At 42.0% G+C, this 19,351-nt stretch overlaps 1 protein-coding gene across 1 annotated transcript; it reads left to right on the top strand.

Moving 5' to 3' along the window:
• The first annotated feature begins 8,717 nt into the window (after positions 1-8,717).
• LOC118626658 (cytochrome c oxidase assembly factor 7) lies at positions 8,718-17,594 on the top strand. Its single transcript, XM_036256638.1, has 3 exons — positions 8,718-8,825; positions 10,786-10,926; positions 16,405-17,594. Exons 1-3 carry the CDS (start codon positions 8,720-8,722, stop codon positions 16,851-16,853), a joined length of 696 nt encoding a protein of 231 aa, XP_036112531.1. The 5' UTR covers positions 8,718-8,719; the 3' UTR covers positions 16,854-17,594.
• Positions 17,595-19,351: the final 1,757 nt, after the last annotated feature.

Here is a 19,351-nt window from a genome sequence, read left to right on the forward strand (position 1 = left end):
TATATTTCTGGAACAAAAATGACTCTAGGAGAGAGAAAAAATGGCGGCAGAGTGAATGGAAGCTACACAGACCATCTCCCAGGACCAAACTGGAATTACAACGAAAATAAAGACAAATCGTCAGGAAGGGGCAACCAAAAGGCAGCTTGGAGGACCACATAACCAGGGACACTGACTCAATCCTGATAGGCTTGCGAGGACGCAAGAGGGGGCCAGGAGCCCACGGTCCCCAGTGGCCTGGGCTGGGACCAGCGGACTTAACTGGAAGTTGCGCCCTTGGCTGGGTCCTATGGCCTCGGCTGGGACCTGCTGCCGCCTCAGCTGGGTCCAGCGACCTCGGCTGTGTCCTGCGACCTCAGCTGGGACCAGCAGCTGCCTCGGCTGATTCCTGCGACCTCAGCTGATTCCTGCGACCTCAGCTGGTTGCTACGCACTCGGCTGGTGCTGCAGGCTCGGCTGCCCTTAGCTGGGAGCAGCGCCCTTGGGTTAAAGTCCCAGGCGGCTCCACTGCGCAGAGCCCAGACAGAGGCGAAATTGGCAGCAGCCACTCACCTTGGGCTCCGGCAGAGGGAAGGCAGACTGGACTGGAATTGTGTGGGACACTTGGGATTTGGAGGGTGCTCAGAGCTTTTGCTGAGTGCAGCCACTCAGGGTTGTGGTCATCTTACTCCTTCCCAGGGCCCTGGGAAGAAGGGGCAGCCCCTCCCTGGGAGATTCAACCCCACCTGGTGGCCATTGAATGCTAATTGAGGCCCATTAACAACCAGCATCTGCCCCACCCTCAGGAAATCCTCTTACACTGAGCACCTGAGGGAGTTTTTTCAGTCAACTCAGAAACCAAGGTTCTTCAGGTGACCTCTACTAATAGCCTCCAGGCAAAAAAAAGCTAGAGGATAACTACCATTCCCTGGGCTAGCAACTCTAACTAGGAAAGTTAAGACTTGACAGTGGTGTTTACAGTGGATCCTTCCTGCATCATCCAAACCCAGGAGAGGGAGCCACAAACAGCAGAACACCAACACCCACAGGGAAAATTTGGCAGACTCCAAAGCCCACTGTGATAGCCAAAATAGTGAAAAACAGAAACAAAATCCAAATAAAAGAACAAGAGACCTCTGCCCTGGCCGGTTTGGTTCAGTGGTAGAGCGTCGGCCTAAGGTCCAGAGAGACCCAGGTTTGGTGCCCGCTAAGGGCATGTACCTCGGTTGCAGTTTGTCCCCAGCCCTGGTTAGGTCATACAGGTGGCAACCATTCGATGTGTCCCTTTCACGTCCATGTTTCTTCTCTCTCTCTCTCCCTCCCCACTCTATCTGAACAAAAAATGGAAAAATGTCCTCGGGTGAGGATAAAAACAAAACTAACGAACAAGAGACCTCTACTGAAGATGAGATAAATGAGGTGCAGTTAAGCAAGTTAACAGAACTAGAATTCAGAGCCATGAGCTTGAGGAAGCTCAACAGCATGTGTAAGGACATGAGCACCATGAGTAAAGACATAGAAATGTGGAAAATCAACCAGTTGGAAATTAAAAACCACCAAGAAAAAATGAAGAATGACATATCAGAAATGAAAAACACATTGGAAAGTCTAAATAGCACCGAATCAGTAAATTAGAAGATAGGGTAGAAAAAATCAACCAATCAGAAAACCAAAAGGAAAAAATAATTAAAAAACAGGAAAACATCTTAAGAGAACTGTGGGACAACTGGAAACGTAATAACATTCGCATCATAGGAGTCTCCGAGGAAGAAGAAAATGAGCAAGGGTTAGAGAATAAATTTGAAGAAATAGTGAGAGAAAACTTCCTTAATTTGGTGAAGGAAGAAAGTATTCAAGTTCAAGAAGCACAGAGAGCCCCAAGTAAGAAGAACCCAAACAAGCCCACACCAAGACACATAGTAATCTAAGTGCCAAAATTCAAGACAAAGAGAGAATCCTAAAAGCAGCAAGAGAGAAGCAACAGGTTACCTACAAAGGAAACCCCATAAGGCTCTCAGCTGACTTCTCAACAGAAACACTACAGGCCAGAAGGGAATAGCATGAGGTAATCAAGGTTATGAAAAACAAGAATCTGAATCCAAGACTACTCTACCCAGCAAGGCTTTCATTCAAAATAGAAGGTCAAATAAAGAGCTTCTCAGGCAAAAAAAGACTAAGGAAATACATTAGCACCAAACCAATGCTGCAAGAAATGTCAAAAGGACTGCTGTAATTAGCAGGAGAAATGGGAAGAAAAATAGAACCACGATAAACAAAAATGACAATAAATAAGTACATATCAATAATCACCTTAAATGTAAATGGATTGAATGCTCCCATAAAAAGACACAGAGTAGCTGATTAGATAAGAAAGCATGACTCATCTATATGTTGTTTACAAGAGACCCACTTCACAACAAAGGACTCACATAGGTTGAAAGTGAAGGGATGAAAAAAAATCTTCCAAGCAAATGGAAAGCAAAAAAAAGCTGGGGTAGCAATACTCATATCTGATAAAATAGATTTCAAATGAAGGCCATAACTAGAGACAAAAAAGGCCACTACATAATATTGAAAAGATCTATCCAACAGGAAGATATAATCTTGGTAAACATATATGCACCCAATATAGGAGCATCAAAATATATTAAAAATCTTCTGGAGGACTTCAAAGGAGAAATCGATAGCAATACAATCATAGCAGGAGACTTCAACACCCCGCTGACATCACTAGATAGATCCTCTAGACAAAAAATTAGCAAGGAAACAGAGACTCTAAATGAAGCACTAGACCAAATGGATTTAATAGATATCTATAGAGAATTACACCCCAATACTACAGAATTCACATTCTTCTCAAGTGTACATGGGACATTCTCAAAGATAGACCACATGTTAGGGCACAAACTAAGTCTCTACAAGTTCAAGAAGACTGAAATCATATCAAGCATCTTCTCAGATCACAATGGCATGAAACTAGAAATCAATTGCAAGAAGAACATACAAAGACATTTGAACACATGGAAGCTAAATAGAATGTTATTAAACAATGAATGGGTTACCAAGGAGATCAAGGAAGAAATAAAAAACTTCCTGGAAACCAATGAAAATGAAGACACAACAACAAAAAATCTATGGGATGCAGCAAAAGCAGTTCTGAGAGGAAAGTTCATAGCACTACAGGCCTACCTCAAGAAACAAGAAACATCTCTAATAGACTATCTAACCTCACAACTTAAAGAACTAGAGAGCAAACAAAAAGAAAACCCCAGAGCAAGTAGAAGGAAGGAAATAGTAAAGATCAGAGCAGAAATAAACGACATAGAGACCAAAAAAAAACAATTCAAAGGATCAATGAAATAAAGAGCTGCTTTTTTAAAAAGATAAACAAGATTGATGGACCCTTAGCTAGACTCACCAAGAAACAAAGAGAGAGAACCCAAATACATAAAATCAGAAATGAAAGAGGAGAAGTAACAACCGACACCACAGAAATACAAAAGATCGTTAACAACTACTGTGAACAATTATATGGCAACAAATTCGACAATCTAAGTGAAATGGACAAATTTCTAGAAAAACATAGTCTCCCAAAACTGGACCGGGAAGAAATAGAAAACTTGAACAGACTAATAACAACTAAGGAAATTGAAGAGGTAATCAAGACTCTCCCAGCAAACAAAAGCCCAGGCCCAGATGGCTTCACGGGGGAATTTTACCAAACATTCAAAGAAGAACTAACACCCATTCTCCTCAAACTATTTCAAAAAATTCAAGAAGAAGGAAGACTTCCAAACTCATTTTATGAGGCTAGCATAATTCTAATTCCAAAACCAGAAAAAGACACTACAAAGAAAGAAAACTACAGGCCAATATCCCTGATGAACATAGACGCCAAAATCCTGAACAAAATACTAGCAAATCGGATCCAGCAATACACCAAAAAAATTATCCACCATGACCAAGTGGGATTCATCCCAGGGATGCAAGGCTGGTACAATCGCAAATCAATAAACGTGATACACCACATAAGTAAAAGAAAAAATAAAGAATACATGATCATATCAAGAGATGCCAAAAAAGCCTTCGACAAAATCCAGCATCCATTTCTGATAAAAATGCTTAGCAATGTGGGAATAGAGGGATCATATCTCAACATAATAAAGGCCATATATAAAAGACCTACAGCCAACATCATACTCAATGGGCAAAAACTAAAAGCATTTTCCTTAAGGACAGGAACAAGGCAAGGATGCCCACTTTCGCTACTCTTATTTAACATAGTACTGGAAGTCTTAGCCACAGCAATCAGACAGGAAGAAAAAATAAAAGGGATCCAAATGGGAAACGACGAAGTGAAACTGCCATTATTTGCAGATGACATGATACTATACGTAGAAAACCCCAAAGACTCCATCAAAAATTTACTTGACTTAATAAATGAATTTGGCAAAGTAGCAGGATACAAAATTAACGTCAAGAAATCAACGGCATTCTTATACACCAATGATGAACTCACAGAAAGAGAAACTAAGAAAACAATTCCATTTAGCATTGTGGCAAAAAAATTAAGATACCTAGGAAAAAACTTAACCAAAGAAATAAAGGACCTATTCACAGAAAACTACAGGTCATTGAAAAAAGAAATAGAGGAAGATATAAAAAAGTGGAAGCACATACCCTGTTCATGGATTGGAAGAATTAACATCATTAAAACGTCCATATTGCCCTGGCCAGTTTGGCTCAGCGGTTAGAGCTTCGGCCTGAGGTTCAGAGAGACCCGGGTTCGGTTCCCGCTAAGGGCACGTACCTCGGTTGCAGTTTGTCCCCGGCCCTGGTTGGGTCGTGTGGGTGGCAGCCACTCGATGTGTCCCTTTCACGTCGATGTTTCTCTCTCTCTCTCTTCCTTCTACTCTATCTGAACAAAAAATAAAAAATAAAAAAAATGTCCTCGGGTGAGGATAAAAAAAAACAAAACAAAACAAAAAAAACGTCCATATTACCCAAAGCAATCTATAGATTCAATGCAATCCCCATCAAAATACCAATGGCATACTTCACAGAATTAGAACAAGTACTTCAAAAGTTTATATGGAACCAAAAAAGACCTCGAATAGCCACAGCAATCTTGAAAAAGAAGAACCAAGTTGGAGGGATCACATTATCAGATTTCAGGTTATACTACAAAGCCACTGTAACCAAAACAGCCTGGTACTGGCACAAGAACAGGCATATAGACCAGTGGAACAGAACAGAGAACCCAGAAATGGACCCAAGGCAATATGCTCAATTAATATTTGACAAAGGTGGCAAGAGCATACAGTGGAGTAAGGACAGCCTCTTTAATAAATGGTGTTGGGAAAATTGGACAGCTACATGCAGAAAAATGAAACTAGAGCATCAACTTACACCCTACACAAGAATAAACTCAAAATGGATAAAAGACTTAAATGTGACTCATGAATCCATAAAAATCCTAGAAGAAACTGTAGGCAACAAAATTTCAGACATCATACGCAGCAGAATTTTCACTTATACATCACCTAAGGCAACAGAAACAAAGGAGAAAATGAACACATGGGACTACATCAAACTCAAAAGCTTCTGCACAGCGAAAGATACAATCATCAAAACAGAAAGGCTACCCACTGTATGGGAGAGCGTAATGGCCAATAATATATCAGATAAGGGGTTAATTTCCAATATATATAGAGTGCTCATAAAACTCCACAAAAGGAAGACAAAGAACCCAATTAAAAAATGGGCAGAGGAACTGAATAGACACCTCTCCAAACAGAACATACAAATGGCTAAGAAACATGAAGAAATGCTCAACATCATTAATCATCAAAGAGATGCAAATTAAAACAACAATGAGGTATCACTTCACACCTGTCAGAATGGACACCATCGACAAATCATCAAACAAGTGTTGGCGAGGGTGTGGAGAAAAGGGGATTCTAGTACACTGCTGGTGGGAATGCAGACTGGTGCAGCCACTAAGGAAAACAATATGGTGTTACCTCAAAAAATTAAAAATTGAACTTCCATTTGACCCAGTGATCCCACTTCTAGGAATATACCCTAAAAAGCCTGAAACACCAATCAAAAAGAAGATATGTACCCCCATGTTTGTAGCAGCACTATTTACAATAGCTAAGATCTGGAAATAGCCCAAGTGTCCATCAGTAGACGAATGGATAAAAAAGCAATGGTACATATGCACGATGGAGTACTACACAGCTGTAAGAAAGAAAGATCTCTTATCCTTTGAGACTACATGGAGGGACCTGGAAAGTATCATCCTAAGTGAAACAAGCCAAACAGAGAAAGACAAGTATCATATGATCGCACTTATTTGTGGAGCATAATGAACATAACAGTCTGAGGAATGGGGTAGTCCCAGAGATGTGGAAGTGGGGTACAGACTGACAATCCCCAGAAGAGGGGGTGGTGGGGGAGAGATAAATCCCAGAACTTATATGCGTGTATGCATGAACAACGGACATGGACAACAAAGTGGGGGACAGGGCAGGGGGGGAGGGGGAGGGGGGATAAGTGGGGGAAATAGGAGAAACATCTGTAACAAAAATTAATTAATAAAAAAAATGAAAAAAAAGAATGACTCTAAGCCAGGCACTCTGCTAATTACATTGCATACATGAACTTCTAGTCCTCCTGACAGCCATACAAGGGACCTGCATTTACAGAAAAGGAATCAGGGTCACAAATGTGATTGGCTCAAGGTCACAATTTAGTAAACATGGAACATGGATTCTGACTAAGGTCTGTCTGCCCTCCAAAGCCAGCCTTTCCCACTGCATTATAACAGAATAAACCAAGTGGTGTAAAACACTGAGTGGGAGCCTCTAAATCTACTTTAGGGGTGTGTAGTTGTTGCACCTGGGAAAATTTTACAGCGGAGAGGATCTGATTTGGGCAAAAAAGGGTGGTCCAAACAGTGACACACATGAGACCTATTTAGAGAATAAAAGGTTGGGTGGCATGTTGGGGAGCAGAGGCAGGCTAGAATCAGATTGGACATAGCCTTAAATGCCAGGCTAAGGAAGGTGGGCTCAAAATCCAAGGTCAGGGCTTCCCTACCTGGGGCATGTATACTGAGGGATCTCCCAATGTAATCAGGTATGAGAAACCACAGGTAAATGTGGCATATCACCTGGAATTTCAATTTTACTCAAAGGCTTGGGGAAAAGGCCATCTTGTGTTTTGTTTTATTTTTTAATGAAAGATGTATTGTGGCATTGGATGTAAAGTCATATGAATTTTAAAATAAAGCTGGGATTTCAAAAACATTTCCCAATTGCAGTAAGCTGTTTTCCATTGAGGAAGTGTTTGCAAGTTGTACACTCTTTGATGCCATTAGGGATAGGTCAATAGGGGAGTTATTTGGGAAGTATTGTTATAGGTGATGTGAAACCATGGACTAAACTCTACTGAAGGCTTTAGACAGAGCTGGCTGGGACTCAAAGATGAACAGGAACTGACTGGCTTTGGAGAGCTTGCAATCTAGGCTTTATGAAGCTGATGATACTGAGCAGAACAAATAAAAAAACAGGTGAAGTTCCTTTCCTCTCTCTCATCTCCTTGACACATTACTCTTGTAAGTCATCCATTTTTTATTTAAAAAAATACTGCACAACTCTTTCACTTCCTGTGTGACCTTGGCCAAGGTACTTAACCTTTGTGTACTTCAGTTTCCCCATCTGTAGAATGGGAATATAATAATATATACGCCATAGTGTCACAAAGAGTGTATTAGTGAGAATTAAATGAGAATTTGTACATTTTTATAATAGAATCTGGAACAAAGTTCAGCCCTGTTTAAACACTAGCTATTATAATGAAATTATTTGGACAACCTCTACAGCTACTGTGTTTCAGTCATCACTTCACATAGCCATCCATTCCTTAGGTCATTCATGTTGGGGGCAGGAGATAGTTCTGGAAAGAATAAAGAGATGAACCAGATTTTTTTTTTTTTTTTTTTTATCCTCACCCGAGAACATTTTTCGATATTTTGTTCAGATAGAGTGGGAGGGAGAGAGAGAGAGAAACATTGACGTGAAAGGGACACATCGACTGGCTGCCACCCGCACAACCTAACCAGGGCCGGGGACAAACTGCAACCGAGGTAAGTGCCCTTAGCGGGAACCGAACCCGGGTCTCTCTGGACCGCAGGTCAACGCTCTAAACGCTGAGCCAAACAGGCCAGGGCTGAACCAGATTTTCTATTGCAATTGTACAAACTTATACATAGGAGGTGCACAAACTGTTTGTTGAATGAATAAATGTCTTCCTACTAAACTAGAAGCTCTTTAAAGGCAGGGGCCATTCTTCCTAGCTGTTGAATTACTGGAAGGAAGCACTTGGTGAGGCACAGTAGGCACGTAAACTAATGAATGCATGGGGAGATGAAGGGATACAAGACTACAGGTAGAAAATCATTTAAAGCCACAAACCTGGCACAGATAAAGGGATGCAGAAAGAGTGCCAATAGTTTGAGGAAAAGATTTAACCGCCAAAGACCAACAGCATGAAGATTCAGCGGACGCCCAGCTTTTGCTGCGCCGAGTCTAGCAGGAGTGAGCGGTGGGCGAAGACCTCTGCGGCACGCCCCGCCCCGGCCCCGCCCCTCCACGGGCCCACGTGACCGTGGGGCGGGCCTCTGCGTGGCCCGGGTAGGAGCGACACAGTAATCTCATCTCCGCGAGCAAGAACCATGGCTGGCGTGGTGGACTTCCAGGACCAGGAGCAGGTGAAGTCGTTTCTGGAGAACATGGAGGTGGAGTGCAACTATCAGTGCTACCGCGAGAAGGACCCGGATGGTAAGCGCCGCCTGCGCGGCCTGGGAACACGTGGGAGCTCCTGGAGGAGGGGCGGGGGCGGGGGCGGGTGGTCACGTGAGCGGTCTCAGGGACTCTGGAAGCGGTCACGGGGACTGGTCGGTCTGAGGGACACTGACGACCTTGCGTGTGCCGGGGCGGGTTGGGTTCCACGAGGACTCTCCGGGCTCCCCGTGGAGGAATGCTCCGCCGAATTCAACCTGGAGGCCGGCCGGGAAGAAGTGCTTTGAGCACTTCGGGTAGAGGAACTGGGGCTACATCAGTAAACAGATAAAATTCCCTGCCCTCATGGAACATACATCTAGTGGGGGGAATTGGACAATAAACATATGGAAATAAGTGGAATGTGTGTTAGAAAATAGTAAGTGCAATGGGATAAAAGAAGTGACTGAGTGGTGCCAGGAATTCTGAAGAGCAATTTTAAATTGACTGGTCAGGGGGCATCGTTGAGAATATGGCGTTTGAACGAAGCCTTGAAGAACGTAAGGGAGATTTATGCCAGGCAGAGGTACCAGTTAGTGGAAAGGACCTAGGACATGAATGTGCACTGTGTGTTCTGGGGACACTGAGTTGACTTGAGTGTAGGTGGATGGTGGTGTCCAGAAGGGGCCATCCAAAGCAGCCAGTGTGTTTTGGGTGGTTTTCTTCTTCCTACCTTGATTGATTGATTGATTGCTTTTAGAGAGAGAGAGAGAGAGAAATACCCATGAGAGAAAAAAACATCGATCAGCTGCCTCCTGCATTGCACCCGGACTGGGGAGCCAACCCACAACCTGGATATGTGCCCTGACCAGGAATTGAACCCACCATCTTTTGGTGTATAGGGTGATGCTCCAACCTCCTGAGCCACACCGGCCAGGGCTTCCTACTTTATTTTTATAAAAGAAAAAAAAAATGGCACTGGGCCTACCTTATAATAGCTTGCAGCCTAGTTTCCAGACATGATATAGCTATTTCTTGGTGCTAACCAACTACGCAGAGGTACTCTGCAGTATAATGGCTTAAAAAGAATCCAGAGTTCTTTGAGGTCTGGGCCATGTCATAAATGTAGAGAGAGTTCACAGGAGCGTCACTGAAGGGCAGGGTGGTTGAGAAAGATTTCTGGGGTTAGTGAGAAGGAGTAGACCTTCCCTAATCGCCCAATCTAACCATTTCTCCAACATGCACAACAAACTCTTATAATCCTGTTTTATTTCAGTCATAACATTTATTACTGTTTGAATACATCTTGCTCACCTATTTACTTATTTATTGTGTTTACTCCTCTAGAATATAATTTTTAGGAGGGCAAGTGACTATATTCCCAACATCTGGGACAGTGTTTGGTACATAGATGAACATAGATGCTCAGATATTGTTGAGTAAAAATGAATGAGAGATGAAGAAGGCACAGACAGGAGAGATATTAAGGAGAACCTCGCTGGGACTAGAGACTAGGGGAGAGAGTATATTTCCAACTCCTTTGCTAGCTGCTGTTTCTACTCTGTTTTCAGGCTTTATGTTGCTAGCCTGGCTGAGGAGTAAGGTGCAGTCATCGAAGCAGTCCTTTCTTGATGCTACAAAGACTGGCCCATGGATACTTTTGGTTTTCTGCATTTGACTACCGAACCTCCTAACAAGTTCCAAAGCTAGCAGAGTTCAAATTATGGAAGTCACTGCATCTTTGGGCTGGCCTGGCTAGCAGGGAACAGAAGGGCTGGTGAGAGGAGGAGCCAGTGCAGAGGCAAGGTCTCCCCAGTCCTTACATTGCTCAGTCCCTGCCTAAGGGCAGACAGTGACATTTGTAGGAATGGCTGAACACCACTTGCATTCTTTGTTACACCTTAGGAGAACAGAGGCTGGTCTTAAATGAAAGACACATCTGGCCTGTCACACCTGGACCCTCTCCACTGCTGAGCAGTGGCCCAAGGTATGAAGAACACCTTTTGTCCTCTTTTCACAGGTTGTTATCGGCTGGTAGACTATTTGGAAGGGATCAAGAAGAATTTTGATGAGGCTGCCAAGGTGTTGAAGTTCAACTGTGAAGAGAACAAACACAGTGATAGCTGCTACAAACTGGGGGCCTATTATGTGACAGGAAAAGGTAAGGAGGGCATGCTTTCCTTGGTTCTTGTCATTGATAGTAGTGCTGACCTCACACTCAGCCTTCTTTGTGGAAGGGTCCTCACAGGCATTGGGGAAGCACATTGCAAGAAGATTTGGAAACAAGTTCAGCAGAGTGATTAGGGGAAGAGTACAATCTTTTAAGTTAGGCAGACCTTAGGGAATGCTATTTGCAAGTAGTGAGTGGGACCTTGAGCCAATCACTTTAACTTTGTGCCTGTTATATCACATGTAAAATGGAGAAAAAATAGTACATGTTTCATAGGGTTGTTGTGAGGAGTAAATAGGATAATGTAGGTAAAGGCATCAGCTCATGCCTGGCCTAGAGGAAGGGATCAATAATGGTTAATTCCCTTCCATCTGTCTTTTGTCTTCATGCCCTGATTTTAGTTATCACGGGAGTAGTGTTTATCTGTTGCTAAATAGCAAGTTATCCTAGCAAACTTTTTTCACATAGTTCTTTGGGTCAGGGATTTGGGAGTGACTTAGCTATGTGCCTCAGGCTCTCATGAGACATTAACCAAGGAGCTAGCACTGCAGTTATATGAAGGCTTTACTGGAACTGGGGTTTACAAGTTTAAGATGACTTACTCATGTGGCTGTAGGTAAAGACTTCTTTCTGTTCCTGGCCAGCGGTTACCAGGTGCCCTCAGTTCCTTGTGACATGGATCTCTCTATGTGTCCTCATACCACAGAATCTGACTTCCTCCAGAGTGAGTGATCCAAGAGGGAGAGTAAGAAGGAATCCTTAGTATCTTTTGATGAATCCTCAGTGACCTACCTTTGGATGTCACATGTTTCATTCTTATCACGTTCTGTTTATTAGAAATGAATCTAGTCCATACTAAGGGGAGAGAACTTAAAATTCCACCCCTCAAAGGCAGGAATATCAAAGAATTTGTGGGCATATTTTTAAACCACCACAAACAGGGAATATGACCTTTGACAGGCAGCCTTTTATTTTCTCTCACTAGATCATGAGCTTCCTGAGGATGTTATGATAAATTCATACCTTGTTCCCAGTGCCTAGCTAAGCCTGGTTGGAAAGATGTTCAGTGAAAATTTGATGAAGATGTCTTTTTTTTTTTTTTTTAATATTTTTTTCTTTATTGATTTTAGAGAGAGAGCAAGGGAGAGGGAGAGTTAGAAACATTGATGAGAGAACATCGACTGGCCACCTCCTGCAAGCCCCCCACTGGGGATCGGGCCCACAACCTGGGCATGTGCTGGTCATGTGCCCTGACTGGGAATAGAACCGGCAACCTCTTGGTGCATGGGTCGATGTTAAACCACTGAGCCACACTGGCTGGGCTGAAGATGTCTTTTTAATTCTCTGAAGCTATGTGGATTATTTCTGCTTTCACGTGGGACATTGGGTTTGTGGTAGTCCCTATTCTGATGAAAGTGTAGCATCAACAGGAATATTAGTTTCCCTTCTGGTGCAGAGGGGCATTTCTTTAACTTAGTAATTTTCCTAATAACCTAAGGTATTAACTGAAAATGCAAATAAAGGTTATGTGCAAAGATGCTCACCCCACCCAGCATTATTTATCTGGCAAATTTATCATTAATTTATAGTTTACAAGCAGTACTAAGTGTTATATCTTTGTGCCTGTTATAGCACCTGTATTATGTCATAAAGGTTTATATTATTTACCTTATATATATATATATTTTTTAATCCTCACCCGAGGACATTTTTTGATATTTTGTTCAAATAGAGTGGGAGGGAGAGAGAGAGAAAAACATTGATGTGAAAAGAACACATCGAGTGGCCACCCACACAACCCAACCAGGGCCAGGGACAAACCGCAACTGAGGTACGTGCCCTTAGCAGGAACCCGGGTCTCTCTGGACTGCAGGCCGACACTCTAATCACTGAGCCAAACCGGCCAGGGCTAATTTTTTTTTTTAAATCTGTGTACTGTCCTGGCCGGTTTGGCTTAGCAGTTGGAGCATTGGCCCGCAGACCAATGTGTCTCGGGTTTGATTCTGGTCAGGGGCACGTACCTCGGTTGTGGTTTGTCCCCGGCCCTGGTTGGGGTCATGTGGAAGGCAGCCAGTTGATGTATCTCTCTCACATTGATGTTTTTCTCTCTTCCCCTCTCACTCTATCTGAAGATAAACAGAAAAATATCCTTGGGTGAGGATTAAAAAAAAAAGAAAAAAAAAATCTGTGTACCAACAGTAGCAGCTTAGTTAAATAAATAATATAACTTCCACTGGATGGAATATTATTTAGCCCATTAAAGATGAAATAAATTCATTTTCAGCTAAAAAAACTGGCAGAATGACCTATAACAGACCTATATTATGAGAAATAAAGTTGTTTAGATTGATGGAAAATAACAGATTAAAATTAGGATCCATACAAAAGAATAAAGCACATTAGAATATGTGTGTAAAAAGAAAACTTTTTTTAAAGGTAACATATATATGGAAGTAAAATAACAACAGTATAAAAAATAGGAATGTGGTAAAAGTATACTGTTGTTAAATTCTTACATTATATGTGAGAATATTAATATAATATTATATGTATATAATATTAATTCATGGTAGATTGTGATATGTTAAGGATATATAGTATAATCACTAGATAAACCATTAGAAAAAGAAGTATAAATAACTAAAAAGCCAATGATGAGAATGAAATGGACTGTTAGAGATATACAGTTCAAAAGAATGCAAGAAAGAAGAAAAAGGAGCAAAAAAAACATTTATGTCTACAAGATCGTAAAAAATAAAAAAATAGTGTTAAGAGATAGTTAAAATGTTTATATATTTTTGAGAATGGGTGATGGTGTTATCGGACAGGGACCAGCCTGGAGTGGGTTTGCCTCAGGCTGGCCTGTAGTGTGTGGGTTCTTGATTTCATGTAGGAAAGATTTCAAAACATGAGTCTAGGTGATTTTCAGAGTACATTTCTTAAAGCTGGGGACTGTGAAAAAGGAAGGACTTAGGGTAGAAGAAGTAACAGGAGAGAGCTTAGGCAGTACTCTGCTTTGGCTCTCTAGACATGTTAAAAGAAATGAGCCAAAGCGGGGCTGTTGTTAGGTCACTGGGAAGTGAAGGTCACAATGGTAGAAGTGAGCCAAGGTGGGGCTTCTTTTTTGTTTGTTTGTTTTCTTCTTCTTTTTTTTATCCTCATCCGAGGACATTTTTCCATGATTTATTCAGATAGAGTGGGAGGAAGAGAGAGAGAGAGAGAGAGAGAGAGAGAGGGAGAGAGAGAGAAACATCGATGTGAAAGGGACATATCAAGTGGCTGCCACCCACACGACCGACCAACCAGGGCCGGGGACAAACTGCAACCGAGGTATGTGCCCTTAGCAGGAACCGAACCCGGGTCTCTCTGGACCGCAGGCTGTCGCTCTAACCGCTGAGCCAAACCGGCCAGGGCTGTTTGTTTTTTTATCCTCACCCGAGGACATTTTTCCATTTTTTGTTCAGATAGGGTGGGAGGGAGAGAGAGGAAGAGAGAGAGAGAGAAAAAAAAACATCGATGTGAAAGGGACACATTGAGAGGCTGCCTCCCGCACGACCCAACCAGGGCCTGGGACAAACTGCAACTGAGGTACGTGCCCTTAGCGGGAACCGAACCCAGGTCTCTCTGGACCGCAGGCTGATGCTCTAATCGCTGAGCCAAACTGGATAGGGCAAGGTGAGGCTTCTTTAGCTCACCGGGGAATCAGAGAAAAGGGGGCCTTGGAGACAGGATCAAGGGGTAAGCCCAGGTTGAGCTGCCATTGTCTGCTGCTCCCCTGATTGCAAGTCTCATGGGGACCCTTGAAGTTTAGGGGGAAGTAAAAAGTCCATGCTGAGAAGGGGCATGGGCATGTTCTATAGCACCTGTACTGGGTCTGTCTTAAAGCTTTTTAATCTTTTTTTCTGTGGGCAAGAATCTTAGGGAAGTGTTTTAGCGTAATATTCATCAGCTTTCCAGGTGCATTTAAAATATACAGATGCATTAAAATGAGTGGATTGGGGAGTTTTGGATTATTTTTTGGTCTGCTTTATTGTTTTACTTTTATCTTGGGCCAGTCTGGCTTTAATGGGACTTCTGTTATTTGTTCCCCTGATTTCATCTGTCCTTGTGTTTGGCTGGCACAGATGGCATTAATTGGGTCTCTGTTCTCAATTTTCCCCAACCAGGGTGATTGAAGATATATATTTCCTGGTTAGGGAGGATAGGTATAAACCGTTTGCTTTTAAGCGTCCTTGGTTAGGGATGATAAGGTCTTGCAATTCACCGGCTGACTGTAAGTTGTTCAAATTGTTTGGCCATGTGTAATCTTCTTGTCTCAGTTTCCCTATTCCACTTGCCCAGGAATCTTCCTAGCTTCTTAACTATCCTGCCTCAGTGATAACATGGGAATTTCAACTTTTCATTAATAAAAAAGCGTACTAGAGAAAAAAAAGTGAGCCCTGTAACTACCTCTGCATAAAATGACCCATTAGTGGTTTCCTACTTATTATTGCTGCTAGGATTCTAAGTCCAGGATCCTTAACACAATTCACCATACCCTGCTTATCTCTCTAGCCTTCTTCCCCAGGATTTCTGGGTTTAAGCTACATGGGCACCTTTTCTCTTTGTATCCTTTTCCTTCTGCCTGGAACAAGTAATATTTTCTTTTCCTTCTTTTTTCCATTATTTCACAGCTCAAATGTCACTTCTTTGGGGAAGCTTTCCTTGATACCACCTCCTAGTCCAGGTCAGAGCCCTGATATATTCTCATAACATCCTATACTTTTCCTCCATACAATTGTCACACTTATATTCATACATTTATTTTTGTAGTTGTTTAATATCTGTCTCATAAGATCCCCAGACAGGGACAGAATCTGTTCCCCAGAACCTAGCATAGTAGTTAGCAAATAATATACATTCAGTGTATATTTAAATTAACAAACATTAAATAAAGTGCTTATAAGATGCCATATTCTCACTGCAATCATATGAGGTAGCTATTGTTATCATTCCCACTTTTTGCCTCCTTTACCTTCATGATCTGCCTCATAAGTTCTCATTTGAACAAAAGGTTCCATGGCTAGCCCTGGCTGGTTTGGCTCAGCGGTTAGAGCGTCGGCCTGCAGTCCAGAGAGACCAGGGTTCGGTTCCTTCTAAGGGCACATACCTCAGTTGCAGTTTGTCCCTGGCCCTGTTTGGGTCATGTGGGTGGCAACCACTCAATGTGTCCCTTTCACATCGATGTTTCTCTCTCTCTCTCCCCCACTCTATCTGAACAAAATATCAAAAAATGTCCTTGGGTGAGGATTAAAAAAAAAAAAAGATTCCATGGCTAAAAAAGCTGGAAGATCTGTACACTATACCAGTTCACCTTCCTTTCATGTGCCTTAACTCAAGATATGTAAACTTGATTCAGGAATTGTTCCCTAACTTTGGCCTGAGACAGGTTCTGCCCTGACTCGGATTTACTTTTTTCCTTCCTCCTAGGTGGGTTGACCCAGGACCTGAAAGCTGCCTCCAGCTGCTTTCTGATGGCATGTGAGAAGCCTGGAAAGAAGTCTGTGGAAGCATGTCACAATGTTGGTCTCCTGGCACATGATGGACAGGTCAATGATGATGGCCAGCCTGATCTGGGGAAGGCCAGAGACTATTATACAAGGGCTTGTGATGGCAGCTATGCTTCCAGCTGCTTCAACCTCAGTGCCATGTTTCTGCAGGGTGCTCCCGGCTTTCCCAAGGACATGGGCCTAGCATGCAAATACTCGATGAAAGCCTGTGACCTGGGCCATGTCTGGGCCTGTGCCAATGCCAGCCGCATGTACAAGCTAGGGGATGGTGTCGATAAGGACGAAGCCAAGGCTGAGGTGCTAAAAAATCGGGCCATGCAGCTGCATAAAGAACAGCAGAAAAATGTCCAACCTTTAACATTTGGGTAGTGTGGTCCACCATCCTGTGCAACAGACACTGGCACCTCCTATTCCTAATACAGCCCTTGGAGGTCAACCTGCTGGAGCAGGAAGACTTGAGACTTGATATTAGTAGTCCTGGTTACATATATCCATTGCCCAAGAGTGTTACCTACTGGAATTAGCCTGAAGTGTTTATTTCTTTAACTGGTGTGTTCTGTGAAGAGACCCACATTAATGGGGCCTTAGATCTCAGACTCTTAACTCTGTGAAAAACAGCAAACTAGGGAGCCATAGAGATTTTAGGGTGAGAAGGGTGGGGAGGAGGAACAAAGAGCAGGAAATTGGAAAAATTAGCAGCCATAGGGCCTGAAGGAATCAGACATCATCATCATCATCATTATTTTAGTTGGGAGGGCTTGAAAGTCAGAAAGTATGTTGATTTACATAATAGGAGGCTTAAGGAGCTAAGAATAGTCACGAATGCCACCCTCTGATTTATGTAGTCATTGGTGTGGGCTTTAGTTTTACCTTTAGAGTCACATTTTTCAGTAAATTCATAGAGATTAGGAAGATTAAAAGTGGTTATGCTTCAGGGTTGCTAAAGAGGATGAAACATAAACCCTCCTTCAGTGGAGACATTTACAGTGGACTGGCATCCCTAGTCTACTTATCTGCTGAGGGAGCAGACTATTCCCAAGGCAATTTAAGGTAGGGATTATAAGCAAGGGTTTGTAACACATTTTGTCCCTCAGAACTGAACCTTTTTAACTGTTCCTGTGAATAAACTATTTTGATTAATATTTTTGTTATTAGTGTTTTGTCCACATTCTGGGTAGGGTAGAGATTATGTTCTTCTGTGGTTGTGTCTTTTCAAGGTTTGCTTTTTCTATTATTTTCCTAACTTGTCACTAGGGGGCGAGCTTATCATTTTCCTGCCGATTAACAGGACCTTTATTTCAGTCACCACCTACAGTTTTGGGGCTTCCAGTTTTGCAGCTGTCCTAGGAAGGCTTGCTGTGTGGATGGTTTGTAAGCAAAGCCCACCAGTTTCTCCAGTTGATAGAGGGAAGGGACTTTCCCAAGACCAGACAAATCCTAAAAAATGAGTTTATTTTAAAAAATGTAAAGTAGCTGTTGTTGTGTTTCAAAAATACTCTTTTGGCTAACAAGCGTGTGAAAAGATGTTCAACATGGTTAGTCATCAGGGAAATGCAAATCAAAATCACAATGAGATAATTATCTTACTCTTTTTAGGATGGCTATTATATTATTATTTTTTTTTAATCCTCACCAGAGGACACATTTTTTTTTTTTGCATTTATCTTCAGATAGAGTGGGAGAAAGAGAAGGAGGAAGTGAGAGAGAGAAACATCATGTGAGAGAGACACATAGAGTGGTTACCACCACATGACCCCAACCGGGGCCGGAGAGAAACTGCAACTGAGGTACATACCCTTAGCGGGAACCGAACCCAGGACTCTCCGGTCCACGGGCGGAAGCTCAAACCACTGACCCAAACCGTCCAGGGCTATTATATTTTTAAAAAGACATGTTTGCAAGAATGCATAGAGATTGGAAGCCTTATACATTGTTGGTGGGAATGTAAAATGGTGCTGCCACTATGGAAGACAATACGATGGTTCCTCAAAAAATTAAACAATTACCATATGGTCCAGCAATTCCACTAGTGGGTACGTATTCTTTAAAAATGGACAGCAGGGTCTCCAAATAGTTATAAACCTATGCACGTAGAAACAATCACAATAGCCAAAACATTTGACAGAATGTTATTTAGCCTTAAAAAGAAGGAAATTCTTACATAAGCTGTAATGTGGATGAACCTTGAAGACATTATGCTAAGTGAAATAAACCAATCACAAAAAGATAAATACTGTATGATTCCACTTAGATGAGGTATCTAAACTCATAGAGTCAGTAGAATGGTGATTGTTGGTCTGGGGAAGAGAGAAATGGGAAGTTGTTTAATGGGTATAGTGTTTCAATTTTGCAAGATAAAAAACTTCTGGAGATTACTTACACAAAATGAATATTAACTACTGAACTGTACATTTAAAAATGGTTAAGATGGTAAATTTTATGCATATTTTACCACAAAATTTTTTTAAAATGTAAACATTTAATTTTTTTTTTAAATGCAAGATCTAAAATTTTCAGCCATGAAAACTACTATGTTCTCTTGAAATGCAGTCTGGAACACAGCAAAAAAAACAATGATCCCTCACTATCCTTTACCACCTACCAGCATCCTTTGGCCCAACAATGTTGTTTAACCATCTTTTAAGAATCACGTCTTTTCCTAAGAGGGGCTTTATCAGACTTACGTTTTATCTCCCTAGTTAGACATGTAGCAGTAGGTTGAAAATAAAAACAACAAACAACTAATGAAACAATAGATTTCTACCCCTAATTACTTGGCATTTGACAGATGGAAGCACAACATGCCATTTAGATAGTCTGTCAAATAGGACAGGCACAAGGTCAGGGAGTTATGACTGAGTTGTAGA

This window comes from Molossus molossus, unplaced genomic scaffold, assembly GCF_014108415.1.
Source record: "Molossus molossus isolate mMolMol1 unplaced genomic scaffold, mMolMol1.p scaffold_m16_p_12, whole genome shotgun sequence".
In the NCBI taxonomy this organism is placed as follows: domain Eukaryota; kingdom Metazoa; phylum Chordata; class Mammalia; order Chiroptera; family Molossidae; genus Molossus; species Molossus molossus.

Coding starts and splice junctions, on each gene's coding strand:
- LOC118626658 (XM_036256638.1), top strand. CDS start 8,720: ATGGCTGGCGTGGTGGACTTCCAGGACCAGGAGCAGGTGAAGTCGTTT. Junction 8,826..10,785: donor CCGCGAGAAGGACCCGGATG/GTAAGCGCCGCC, acceptor CTCTTTTCACAG/GTTGTTATCGGCTGGTAGAC. Junction 10,927..16,404: donor CTATTATGTGACAGGAAAAG/GTAAGGAGGGCA, acceptor CCTTCCTCCTAG/GTGGGTTGACCCAGGACCTG.